At 38.3% G+C, this 14144-nt stretch overlaps 1 protein-coding gene across 1 annotated transcript in view; it reads left to right on the plus strand.

Moving 5' to 3' along the window:
* The first annotated feature begins 1075 nt into the window (after window positions 1–1075).
* The window catches only part of LOC112152437 (protein phosphatase 1H), a 45841-nt gene continuing 32772 nt past the window's right edge, over window positions 1076–14144 (plus strand). Inside the window, exons 1-2 of the mRNA XM_024282026.2 lie at window positions 1076–2029; window positions 11363–11528. Coding sequence (XP_024137794.1) covers window positions 1626–2029; window positions 11363–11528 — 570 coding nt within the window. The 5' untranslated portion in view covers window positions 1076–1625. The remainder of the gene's footprint in view (window positions 2030–11362; window positions 11529–14144) is intronic.

Here is a 14144-nt window from a genome sequence, read left to right on the forward strand (position 1 = left end):
ATATCTAGTGAACGACAGTGCACAGAAATACGTTGTGATACCAGAGGTCAGAGGAGAATGGTCATACTGGTTCCAGCTGATAGAGATACAACAGTAACTGAAATAACCATTAGTTATAACTGAGGTCTGCAGAAGAACAACTCTGAATGCACATGTCCAGACTTGAGGCGGATGGACTACAGCAGCAGAAGAACACAACAGATACCACTCCCGTCAGCTAAGAACAGGAAACTGGGGCTACAGTTCACAAATTAAACAATGGAATATTGGAATAACATTGTTTGGTTTGTTGAGTCTGGATTTCTGGTGCCACATTCAGATGGAAGGGTCAGAATTTGGCTTCAACAACATGAATGCATGAATCCATCCTGCCTGGTATCAACTGTTCAGGCTGGTGGTGGTAGTATAATGATATGGGGGATATTTTCTTGGCACACTTTGGGCCACTTAGTACTGAGCATAGTCACAACATCTGAGTATCGTTGCTCACCATGTCCATCCCTTCATGACCACAGTGTACCATCTTCTGATGCTACTTCCAGAAGGGTAAGCTGGCAGCGCTGGCTGTTCATAAAATCAAAGGTCCACAACCCTTGGGACAAGGTACCAGATGCGGTACTGAATGCAGAAGTGGTGTGGTACTGGGAGCGGCTGCAGTTCCGGAACCCTAACTGTAACCCGGTACTGTTTTGAGTCCGGTACCGCATCAGAACCACGTCTGGTACCGATTCGGGTCCTGTGTTAGGTGAGAGTACAGGTACCGGGTTTGAGTACTGGTGCGCTACGTTTCGTGGTAGTGGGCCGGTTCTGATTCGCGCCCAAGAGTTTGGGAACCCGTGATTTATTGGGAACAAAAAAATGAGAAGTTGTGGCAACCCAATACGTCAATATGTGACGACTTGGGAGTGAGAATGTTTTGGACAAATCTGCAGCAACTGTGTGATGACATCATGTCAATATGGACCAAACTCTGTATTTCCAGTTCCTTCCAGTACCAAGGAATAAGGCGGTTCTGAAGGCAAAAGGGGGTCAGACCCGATAGTAGCAAAATGTACCTAATAAAGTGGCAGGTGAGCGTAGTTATGCAGGGGGCTCCTCTTTTCAATGAACATTTTAATATGAAGTTACCCACAATGCACTTGAAAATGAATGAAGGAAAGTTTCCAGGTTGTGCAGCGTCAAAATGGTTTGGATTTGCAGCTTAGAAAATGTAGGTCAAGAACAAAAAAAAGAACATGGAGATGTTATCAGGGCTGAGTTTTGTTTTCTCTAAGATGCTGCTGGGACATGTCTGCGTGTTGTGCATGCTTCTTTTTGGAGGATAAACGAGATTTCAGTAGATTTTTATTCAAAATGTTAAACTACAGTGAAATAAAAAATTTTTTTTACGAAAATAAAACAAATCACTTTAGTTGAAATGTATTCTTTTTTTCCATTTGTTTTATATGTTGCCCAGTATTTGGTGCGCTCTACTTTTCCACGCGCGGGCCAGGAAGCGGTGTTTGGCTGCACCTTGCCCCGGAGGTGATACTCCCTTCTAGATTAGACACCTTTGACCTCCAGCTCTGTCAGGACTAATCTAGCAGCGCGTCTAAATCCACGCGCAGCGGCCGGTGCGTCGTCACATGACCAGCGCGCGCGCACCGCTCAGCCCGCCTGAAGACTGTTTTGGCTTTTATTTCCGCGTTCAGACGCAGCCGGATGACTGCTCCCTCCGCCGCTCTGCGTCTGCTGCTCCTGCGTCGTCGCGCGGGGAGCCGTCCTCAACCGCCTCGCGCCCACGCCGCTGCGGCCACACCATGCTGACGCGCGTGAAATCGGCGGTGGTGAATTTCATGGGCGGCGTGATGGCCGGCGGGTCCGGCGGTGACCATCCCGGCTTGGATCTGCCGCTGAAATTCCCGTACAGCCGGCCGGAGTTCCTGGGACTCTCGGCGGATGAGATCGAGTGCTCGGCGGACCACATCGCGCGGCCGATCCTCATCCTGAAGGAGACGCGGCGGCTGCCGTGGGCCACCGGCTATGCGGAGTGAGTAACCTGTTTGCGCACATCTCCTCCTGCGCAGCAGCATCTCTGCTGGACCGCTTTCTGTCTTCATCCCCACGGCCTGCTTTGTGTACAGCTAAAGCCCTCATCTTCACCCTCACAGGACATTCATTTTCTGTCATCAAATCTCTAAATATTGCGCGTAAAAGCCGTTTTGGAGCGGCTTTTATTGTGATAAAAAGATGCAGAATGAGGTCACTGTGTTTATTTCCACAAGGATACGCCCACTACACCTTAACCACATTCCCCTCCTGGTTCCTTTGTTTTTCTTTGCCTGATAACTGAAGAAAAAACCTCCATTCATCACGCATCTTTTAGTCCCCTAAATACTTAAATCCAGAAAATAAAATCACCGTTGATTATCTTAAATATTAATTTGGGAAGATTTTATTCAAAACCCATTTTATTTTTTTGTTTTTGTTGACAAACATTAAGTGAAGATGCTTCAAAACCAAACATGATCAGAGAAAACACTTTTGCTCCATTTTTTAAAGTGTGTTACTTATTCTGTTTTACTAAAGAGCAAATTTGTCCAAACTTTTGAAAATTAGATTTTTTTTCAATGTTTTCCACCCCCACAAAAAGAAATGTAGATGTTTAAGTCAATCACATCCTTCAATCAGTATCTTTTAATCCACCTACATCAATTTTTTAAAATATTTTACTCAAAAAATATTTTTTTTGAGCAAACACTGAAGTAGATATGCTTTAAAACTATAATATGTTTAGCTTTAAAAGATGTTTTAGTCTATCAGATTCTTTCATCAACAGCATTTACTGAAACATTTATTTGGGAAAACACTGAAGTAAATACGCTTCAAAACCAAACAGAGAAAACCCACTTTTTGTTCAATTATTGGAATTAACTTATTTTATTTTACTAAAGTAAAACTTTGTTCAAGAAAAAGACTAATTTCCTTCACCATCAGATCCTTTCATGAGGCAACCCCCCCCCCCCCCCTTTTTTTAAATATTTAATTTAAAAATATTTTTTTGGGCAAACAAAATATGCTTCAAAATTAATCCTGCACAATCCCTATCACAACATCAGCCTGTGCGATACCTGTATTGATAAAGACGGCTTAAATAAATTGCAATAAATGGTTACCTTCAATGTTTACACAAACAAAAACAATCTTATTGTAGCTATTTAACATATTTAAGAGAGCACTCTTCCCATTGGATCAATCAGATGGATCTCTTTTATGTTCACCTCCTAGAGCTGCATAATATTAGAAAAACTTGCGATATTAATGATCAGTATTTCAATGACGACATAATTTCCATTTAACTCCATCAGTTTTATTTAAATAAACTCGACAGAACGTAAATGATCGTCCAGATGAGCCGTGTCTGCCGTCATAACCAAACATGACCAGAGAAAACATATAGTTTTTGTTCAATTTTTGGATTGTGGTTCTTATTTTGTTTTACTAAAGTGCTACAAAAAATTCTCTACTTCATCATTGATTTCTTCAATGTTTTTTTTACTTAAAAATGAATCTAGATGTTCAGCTGCATTTAATGCATTTTTGAAGCATTTTATTCAATCCTCCATTTTTTTTTTTTTTTTGGCAAATCCTGAAGTTAAGATGCTTTAAGCGGCTGGATGGCTCAGTTAGCTGTGTGCAGGACAGGCGCATTGGAAACCAGCGTTTGTCTCTCGGGGGACGCGATGAGCTGAATCCAGTGTCAGCCAAGACCCTTCATGCAACTGCCTAACTCTGCAGCCATGGGGGGGTCTGGGTCTCTCTGTGCTGGACCCCACCCCGGATCAAATACAGGGTTGTGTCTAGAAGGGCAAAAACCAAACCGAATGTTCAGATCAGTGAAAGCTGATTTACTGTGGAGACTCAAGGTGAACAAGAACTCAAGTTAAGATGTTTTAAAACCAATCAAGACCAGAAAACACACACTTTTTGTTCAATTTTTGGAGTGATGTACTAATTTTCTTTCACAAAAGTCCAAATCTGCACAAAAAAATGCTTATTTACACTAATACATTATAGATTTCTTACCTTTTTCAGCTTTAAAAGATGTTTAAGTCCATCAGATCCTTTCATGAGCTGAATTTAATGCATATATCTGTACTTTTTGGTGTATTTTATTTTATTTCTATTTATAAAATCTTGAAATAACTTTCAATATTTGGATTTCCATAAAAATATATTCTGTCAAAATTGGGATGTTACAATAAAATCAATTACTTGAAGGGCCGGATCCGGCCCCCGGGCCTTGACTTTGACACGTGCACTTTAAAGCAAAACAGGAGCAGACAAAACGTGCACGTTTAACCCTAGAACACTTTCACTATAAAAAGTTGCACCATCAATTTTACCAGGTAATTTTTACCTAATATAATACACCCAATAAAAAATATTTCTCATAAAAAATATGACACAAGAAAAATTGTGGTTTATCTTACAAAATTGAAAATAAAATCATAGGAAGATCCTAAAGAACACGCTTGAAAATGACAGAATAATGAGGAATTTGAGAGGAAAAAAATCCTAAAATAACTGATAGTGGAGACTTGGTCTTTGGTCCGCCCATTCCTGGGAGAGGTGAGACTTTACTCACGACACATATTAAAAATCCTGTAAATACTTCAGCTTAAATCACCCGGCGACAGTGCTTTAGGGTTAATGTCTCATGAACTGCTGCTTCACATGTTTGGAGAAGGGCTTTATGATTTGTTTGAACAAAACCCAACTCATAAAAATGGAAATGTCTTCTGCTTACTTTGAATTTGACAAGTCCAGACTCCACAGACTAGAGATGCACAAGTCCTCAATCTGCCAGTTTGGTGCTGAGAACTCTAAAGTTAGCAAAGAAAGTGGGTGGATGCTACATTATCACTCATTTATGGTATTGAAATCCTTTTTTATTATTATTACTCTAAACAAGGATGTTTAATCAAAGTCACTGTTTGACCTGGATGTTTAGATTGGATGTTTTATTAGGTTTAAGCTGATCCACTGGGTTTGTGTGTAATGCCTCCAGAGGACTTCAGCTGAAATTTTCCATCACAAACTGAACTCAGTCGGTTTGCTTCTACGTCTCATTTTCTCCATCCAAATCCACTTTCCTGCTGTTAACCTGCTTGAAATGATGAGGAGGAAGAAGTCTGCAACACCAGCCGTCCTGCCTGCATGGAAGCTTTTCCTCCTCAGACGGAAAACTGGAATTATTTTCACTTACAGTGAAGACGACTCACTGACATTCGTAGAACTGTTTGTTTTTTCTGAGGCTCTTTCTGTAGATCCTGCATAAAACCCTTTGTGAATACATGTTAAAGACCCACTCTAGTAAAAGAAAATAATTCTTTGGTGTTTTTAACATGTTCTTGTGGGATTATTCTGATGATGAAGGACTTAAAGATTCAAATTGTATTTGTGAGTATTTTCTATTCAGACGGTTATGAATCAGGAGCAGATAAACAAATACAGTTTGAAAAAGATTGTAGGTGTTTGGTAGAAAACACTCCACAAGCTCCACTCCATTCTGATGAACCCACTTGCAGACGAATCAATCCGTGAACGTCTTTGATTTCCTCGTCCGAGCTGGAATCTCTGAACTGTACGGCTGGATATCTCCGAAATAATTCGCCATTTCTGCTGCACCATTGATGTTAGGTTGGGGTTTGTGAGGGGCTGTAAGCTAGTGGGAGAGAGTGTAAACAGATGGATGATGGGAAATGAGGGGAGGCTTGGTCAGAGGTGAATTTTTGATTGCAGCTCTACAGAAACTATGTCCTAGAAAATGACAGTCCCAAGATTGGGACTTGAATTAATGATATAACTGAGCTTCACTAACTAACTATACTTCTAAGTATTTGTTGATTTTTTAGGGGAAAAAACTCCACTTAAATAGATGGACTTGAATTATTTATCATAAATCTTTAAGTGTTTCCTGTTTTATCTGGTAATGTCAGATGGACTGGACTCTGTACACTCTGCACCGGACCTGTTAAAGTTTTTATAAAAGTCAATGAATAAACAAAATGTAATGAGATATGGCGGCATGGTGGTGTAGTGGTTTCTCCTCGGGAAGAAGGTTTGATTCCCGACCAGAACCTTTCTGTGTGGAGTTTGCAGGTTTTCCTCGTGGGTTTCACTGGTGTAAAGTTCTTGAGTAAATGGACTTCATTACTTATGTATTTTCTACTTGTTTCTGAGTACCAAAAATATTTTTACTCTTTACTGCGCTACATTTGAACCGACACTTGCCAGTTACATTGTGATCGTGTGCAAAAAGACTGGATCTTACTCTACGTTACCATGGCTGCTTTGTTGGGCGGATTAGATGATATCGCCATCTGCAGGATGCTGAAGGTACTGGATGCTTTATGACCTGAGCTTGTTGTTTCATGTGCTTATCGGAATTGTGACTTGTAGCTTTTTACAACTCGGGTGGATTTTCTCTGGGCGCTCTGGCTTCCTCCCACTGTTAAAAAACAAACAAACAAACAAAAAACATGCTCCTTATATTAATTAGTAGGTCTAAATTAACTCTAGGTGTGAGTGAGACTCTACAATAGACTGACGACCTGTGCAGGACGTACCCTGACCTCATCTTACTGTAGCTGGGATAGGCTCCAGCAACCTGTGATAGCAGAAATGGATTCATCGGGTTCTGAATGGATGGATGGAGATGAAACCAGATATGAGGATCCTCTAACAGCAACAGCATTTACACGATGGATGATATATTTTTTAAAGTGGATTTTTTTTAAATGTATATTTCAGAAACATATTTTGATTGCAAGTTAAGACAAAATAAGAGTCTGAACCGACTCTTAACATCAATATTTAGAGAATCTGAAATGACAGGAGAAACAAAGATCAGTTTTTATTAAGCATCTTTATATGTAAAAGTTTTGTAAGATTTTTTTTTTTTTTTTTAATCCATTTGGTTTAGTTTTCTAATCTTTTTGTTTGTTTTGCATCATTAGCCTAAATGGAAATTTCCCACTGCTGAGAAATGACGCATTTTGTTTCAAAGTTTTGAAATCGGTATTTAGAATCACAAATTCTCACATATTTCGTTTAAAAAAATGGGTTAAAATTTGATATTTGACCACAAAACACTTAGTTTTTGTTTATCCAGAGTTGAAGTAGAAAAGCTAACCATAAGCATGCAGCGATACTTTAGTACAAATAAAGTTTCCCAAAGGCTGAGAACTTGTTTGCATCTGTAAGACAATATTCTTTACTAGCTACAAACAATAATTTGATTTTTATCCAAGTTGGGTTTTTTATAGCAAAACGTTCATGAACACATTTAAAGTGTCTGATTATGTCTCATTCTAAATGAAGTGAAAGTCAGAAGTTGATCAGGGAAATCCTCATTTGTGAGTCTAGCTGGAAAACTTCCTGCTGCTTTTTAATGTATTTTTTTCAGCCCCGCTGAGCTCTGCCGTGTTGTTTTTCCGAGGAAGGAAGCGCCGCTCTGCTTTCCGAGGACCATTCAGATGCAGAGTCAGGCCCGGTTCATCCAAATGCATCAGTGCTCCTATATATTTGAATGCTCGCAGTCAAACTGCTCCAGCCAGTTTTTCCACTAATAAGTAGCTAACATGGTGGAGATGCGTAAAGGAAGGAGACTAAACCAGTTTATTAAGAATAGATGGAGCAAAAACTGTCATTTTTTTATTTTATAGACATGCATAGTAGGGAAAGCAACTTGAGGGTCATTTAGCTGAATTTACTTGTTTTGACTCTCAGCCCCCTGAAGTGTAACCATAAACACGGCGGTTAAAGCGGATCAATCCTGTAGGATCAATAAGCTGAACATGAGTGCTTTCAGTCTGCAGATCAGCTAACATCCATTATTTGGCAACATCTATCTGATGAAACCACATATTCGGGACAAAAATACACTTCTTTGTTATAATTTTTCTCCACATTAATCTCATGCAGAATCTGGCAGAAGAGGCACATGAGCAGCTCCTCAGAACTCCTCAGTCACATGATGTGGCACGTTTTGCTTCTCCTCCGAGGGAAGGAAGTGTGTAATCGTGTTCCAGTTCAATGGCAGCAAAGCTACGTCTGTACTTTTTTATAAATCTCAAATAAATGGAAACGTGCGATGAGTCGGGCGCGGTGCTGGGTGAGATTAGGTCACAATTCTTCTCACTTTAATCCCACTCCAACCTCATTTTGATCTTGTGTAAAAGCGTTCCCAATGGTCTTTAAACTATAATTATGCAGTTTTTAGTCAAAATCAATAAACCTGTCGTTTTTTAGGGGCATATTTTTCTACAGATCTGCAGGAGTTCATTAGAAACTGAGTTTTGGGCGGGACTCTTCACTCAAAAAGAAAAATCTGTAGCACGCCACCACACTAAGTAATTGTTGTAAAGCCTGCTTATATAGTGTCAACTACGGAATCCCTCGAGGGTAAATATTCTTAGCTTGCTACTCGAGTGTTGGGCAATCCCTAGATGAGTTATGAAATGTATTTACTAGTGCTGTCAGTCAGATTAATCACACTTTTGGGTTGTGATTAATCACAATTATTCACAATGTTTTAAGAGGTACATTTTTTAAGACAATATGCAGCTTTTGACCATTTTTCATAACGCACACTTCGTCGGGTACTATCCCTTACTTAAATGGCGAGCAATATCGGAGAGATCCAGCCGTTCAGTTTTGAGTCAGATGGGAGCTCGGATGAAGACAAAAAAGACGTTAATGAATCTATTTGTCTGCAAGTCGGTGCATCAAAATGGGCGGAGCTTGGAGACTTTGTCCCACACATTTTAGTTGCTGTGAAATCAGTTTCAAACGCTGTTTTTTTTTTTTTTATCAGCTCCTGATCCATCACAATTTGAATACTCAGAAAATGCAGTTTTAATTTTAAACTCTTATGTGTCCTCTAACATGAACATATTAGAAACACCAAAAACACAATTTTCATTGGAGTAAACTTTTCAAAATTTGGTCAAGACAAGTGTTTAGAACTAGTTTACACATTTTAAATAGGAACTCCAAAGTTAATTTTGAATATTGTGGGCTATGAAGTGATTAAAAACAATCTCAACTCTTGTTGCTTCTTTCTGTTTAACCTACTGAGTTGAATTTCCAATCGGTTGGTCTTTCAGTGAATGCTCTAAAAGCTGTAATTATCCACGCTCAGTGCCCTGGGGGTCGGCCTTTCCCTCTCGTGCGTGCCTTTGTCAGAATAATCCAGAGCAAAGCTTTTAAAGTTTTGCCCCTCCTTTTCATTTGATGGAAATTACTAAAAAAACACATAAAAATGATGCCAAATGACACTTTTGCAGATCCACATCTGCAAAAAGTCAAATCGAGTCATTACATGTTGGAACAAACAATGAAAATTCATGGCTCAGAGGATAATACAAAACACTAGAAATAATTATTTATGTTCTTCTGCATTTATTTATACCTATTTCTATTATCCTATTGGTTAATTGGGAAAAGATAGTAAAAATCTTGAAGTATTTTGCATCATTTTTGAACTTTTATGTCCTCTAAAAACTGTGACTTGTAGCTCTGACGGCGTAATCAGGGTCATTCAGCTGTCTTCTCTGAGAACTATTTGGATAACCGGGAATGACAGCTTCGCTCGTGCCCCCGGGTGACTTCGACAGCTCTTCTTCGCATATCAGAGATCAAAGTCGCGAAAGCTAAGTTGCTGCTGATCTTGTCGTCCTCTGAGCTCCAAGGACGGAGATGCCTTCCAGCGGTTCGGTCACTCGAGTAGAGTTTTGTGAAGCGCCGTTCCATATGAAGTTCAGTTCGAAGCATCTCAGGATATTGAACATCTACATGTTTATTATTGTGTCCCCCTTGTCTCTCTGCCCTCCTGCGCTCCAGTCACAAAAGCTTCATTATTTACAGCGCCGGTGGGGCCGCAGACCTGCCGTTTATTTGCAGAGCCGTGACCGATCGCAGCAGCGGTGCACCATCTGCCAGTTGCATCATGCAGCATTTATGTTCCTTTCTGTCCCCCCTCCCTGAACTCTAAACTAGTTTGTTTGCTCATGAAGCAGGTTTGTAAAGATAGTGTTGCTTCGGTGATCTGTCGCAGCAGTCCAGCTTCAGTGGTGTTCTGTCGGAGGAAAAAGAGCAGAGTAAAAAGGTCTTGGTGTGACATAACTTTACCTGTCTGTATATAAACTCAGTTTATGTGTGTTTTTTGGGGACACAACTACATTACTAAAATTAGACTTAAAGGAAGTAAATGTATTTTCACTGTGCAATAATTTGATGAACTAATAAGTGATACTTTTATTTACCTCCAAAATTAAAGAAAAGAGAACAAAACTGGTTTAAATGTGAGAAACTGTTTGATGTTTGTGACTTTTTTATCTTAGGCTTTAATGTAATGCTTTTGTTTATGAATTTTTAATAGTCTAAGGAAGGGCTCTGCAACCTGAGGCTCCGGAGCCACGTGAGCCGACAGTTTGAATAAAGTTTTGTCATTTGTATTTTAGATTTTTAACAACAGTAATCTCATGTTTATGATTGATAGTAATGGGAGAAAAATCATGAAGGCAGACCTAAATTATTATAATAGAAAAATGTTTTATTTGACTTTATGACCTTTTTTAATTAAAATAAATCTCACTTCAATTTTGATGCAAAGTGGATTTTATTTTGAAAATAACTTGTGTGTGCTGCTGTCAAAAGTAAAATGATTTGTTTTAAGTATAAAAATATATTTAAACAGATATAATTTAATCCTTACACATTTTAAAAACTACTTTTTTAATTAAATGAATGGTTTCGTGGCCACAAAAACATGAATTAAGTCTATTTTCCTAAATGGTGAAGTGAGTTTGCAGCTTTTAAACCAAATTGTTCTTATAGAGGTGAAAGTTTCAGACCCGGGTTTAAGGCAGTTGGCTCCAACCTTTTTCAGGCCACGGTTTAAATTAGACAATATTTTCACTGAATGGTCTGAACGGAACTGAACTTGACTTTTTTAAGCTTCTGGGTTCTGAAAGTTTATTTTCAAAATAAAATGCTACTACAAGAAATTTTGTTTAAAAAATCTAAAAATACCAGTAGATTTTATAATTTAGCCTACGACTTTTAAAGTCGTAAATAAACAACTTTTTTCTTGTAAATTTACAAGATTTAAAGTCATAACTTTAAACATATTTTTTTCTTTATAATGTGTCTCTAATACTCTGTGGTATCTTCTATAAACCTCTGTAAGAAAGAAAAAAAAAAGAGTTGTATCTTGACTCTTTCATTCATGTCTAAAAACTTTCAGAATCCTCACATCTTTTCATTTTCTTATCCCAGAATCTCTGAAATGTTCAGTTCTCTCTCTGTTTTTAAGGGTAATAAATGCAGGAAAGAGCATACTAAACGAGGACCAGGCCTGCTGTGAAGTGCTGGTGGTCAAGAAGAAACCTCCAGGGAGCTCGGCGCCCAACCGACTCGGTATGACACGGAGGAGATCTTCACTGCCAAACGGAGAGGACCTGAACCTGCGGGACAATCTGGTGAGGCGAAGGATGAGAAGCCTCACTCCCACAACACTAACTCACAATTTATTAGGATAAAAAATGTCAAGTTTATTTCCTTTTTTTTTTTTTTAACCCATGGTTCGGTTGACATCTTTCCAGCGAGAGCAGATTTAGTCCTGAAATGACCCTGGAGCTTGTTGCTAAGGCCGGCTGTGTGTTCATCCGTCTTATCAGGAGTTTATAGTTGCCCTAACATCATTATTTGAACAGGTTCTCACAAGCAAATAACCTGTAAAGTCCGCCGTATGTTCTGTCAAAAGTAAACTGCATCTTGCACATTTTATAGTTGCTGTGACTCACAGTTTTTCTCACAGATAGACGGCTTTAAAATCTCACTCCAATCATTTGATCTATTCTAATAGTATTTTAATTATGATTTTTTTTATTCATGTAAACCTTATTTATCCAGACAAGATAGATTAAGAAAACAATTCTTATAGCAGAATTATACATTTTATTAGCTGGTCTGTAAATGACATCGCCATAATCAAACGAAGGACGGTCATTTGGACTGATGGTTTCCTTTCAGAATAAGTGAGAGGAACATATTCTATAAAGAAATCCTTCATTTGACGTAAAAATAGAAATGTAAATGGGTTGAAAAGGATAAAAATATTGTCTAGCCTAGTGATTTTTCTAACTCATGGACCACAAAAACTTCAAACATTTGACAGATTTTGGTAATTCACCTTGTAAAAAAAGAAATAACACAAAATCTAGTCAAACTCATGCCTTCATCTTGAATGAAAATGACTTTAAAACACAACATTATAGGGTTTTTATTCCAATAATGTGGTTTTTGTTCTCTTTTTAGTGCGATTTTCACCATTGGGTTGGTGTCCTTCTGGTAAACTCAGGGAAATGCTGCGTTCATGTGGTGTTGGAATTACTGGAAAAATGGTGGTTGGACTTGGAAATCACACATGATTATCGGGGAAAAAAAACCAACAAATCTTCAAACAGTTCATGAATGCAGAATAACTTTCTGCACCTGAGCAAAAGTGAATTTATTTGTAGTGCGCCATCTGTGGGGAGACACCACAAGTACAGGGGAAAAAAAATTAAAGGGCAACCAAACAAAAATCAACTTTTTTTAAAAAGTTCAATTTTAAGCTTAATTTTCTTTATAAATGTCCTCCAACATGTTAAAAAACCTGATTTTCATCAGTGTGTGTCTTCAACGCCCCTTTTTGCTGTTCTAACCACATAAAACTGCTTTCTCGCAGCGTACCAGTCCTTTATTCAGGCGTCCTCAGAGCCTCCAGCAGACTCATGCAAGTACCTCATGACTCACTCCTGCAGTAGACCAGTAAGAATAGTGCAGACGGGAGCCTGGGTTTTGCTTTGCTTTGTAGGCTCATTGTGCAAATGTTGCTGCACTATATTTAGAAAGTCAGATTATGCTTTGCTCTAGAAAAGATGCACGGAAAATAAAAAAGAAAAGCCTGTTGTTTTTTTGTTTTTAAACTGAGGAGAGCAGGAGATCACTGCAACGCTTGACTGCAAATGTAAACATCTTTTTTTGTTCGAACATCCCGTGGGAGGCAGCGCCTTTTTAGGATCGGAGCAGATAAAAACTCCAAACGGGTTTTAGTGGAACAGTCCTCTCTGCCGGTCGGGTTCGTGCAGTCGTGAGCAACTCGTGCTCCCAAAGAGAAAGATAGAGATCAATGGTGCTCTGCAGCCTCTCTGCATTTGCTCTCTCCACACCCCTGGGACGTGTTAGGAAGTACTTGGTGAAAGCTCCTAAAGTGGTTCTTGAGAGCCCTAACATGATGAGGATGATGATGATGATGGGATCTGCTTGGAAAAAGCTGCTTCCTCCTCTTTGCTGTACTTCAGGTCACTAACAGACGGATACAAATACAAGAAATGTGAGCAAGAAAAGACATTGTGGTCTATCTTGTTTATTCAAATTATTATTAGAAACATTGTAGACCTTTTATTGTAGACTTTTTATTTAGAATTTTCTTGTCATTATATAATTTTTCTTAGCATTTATGTACACATAGAGCTCAGTAATGTGTAATGTTGTATTAAAAGTGAAGGCTTCTGCCTGAAGCTAAATAAAATCCTAAATATATTGATTTAAGATCATTTATATATCTTTAATTACAGTCAATTTTATGTATTCATAATATTTACAGTGAGCTTCAGGCTAAGAATGTAATCTATTTCCAATTTTATCAGTAATATTTCTTTATTGGCACAAAATACAACTAGAGCTTTTCTATGCAACTGAGTTTTATTGGCTAAAAACAGAAATAAAGTATTTCCTGTTTAGCTAAACTCCAGGGTAAGTTGGAATTTTTATCCAGAACTTTAGGACATACATAAAAAGATGTCACACGATCAGTAACTTTTTAAATGTTAGCAATAAAAGAGGTCAGTGTTTGCAAATTTTAATATAGTTTTTATTAACTATTGTATATTTTTACGGAACCCCTAAAGGGACATCAAAGTAGAAAAGAAAAAAAAAGTTTTACTAAAAACTGATTACTATCTGGTGCGCAACAGGTAGTAACTGAAAAAAAATTAAGAATTGAAGTTAAAAAAAATGTTTTTGTGGTTACTATCTATTGGGCACCAGAT

The sequence above is a fragment of the Oryzias melastigma genome, linkage group LG6 (assembly GCF_002922805.2).
Source record: "Oryzias melastigma strain HK-1 linkage group LG6, ASM292280v2, whole genome shotgun sequence".
NCBI lineage: Eukaryota > Metazoa > Chordata > Actinopteri > Beloniformes > Adrianichthyidae > Oryzias > Oryzias melastigma.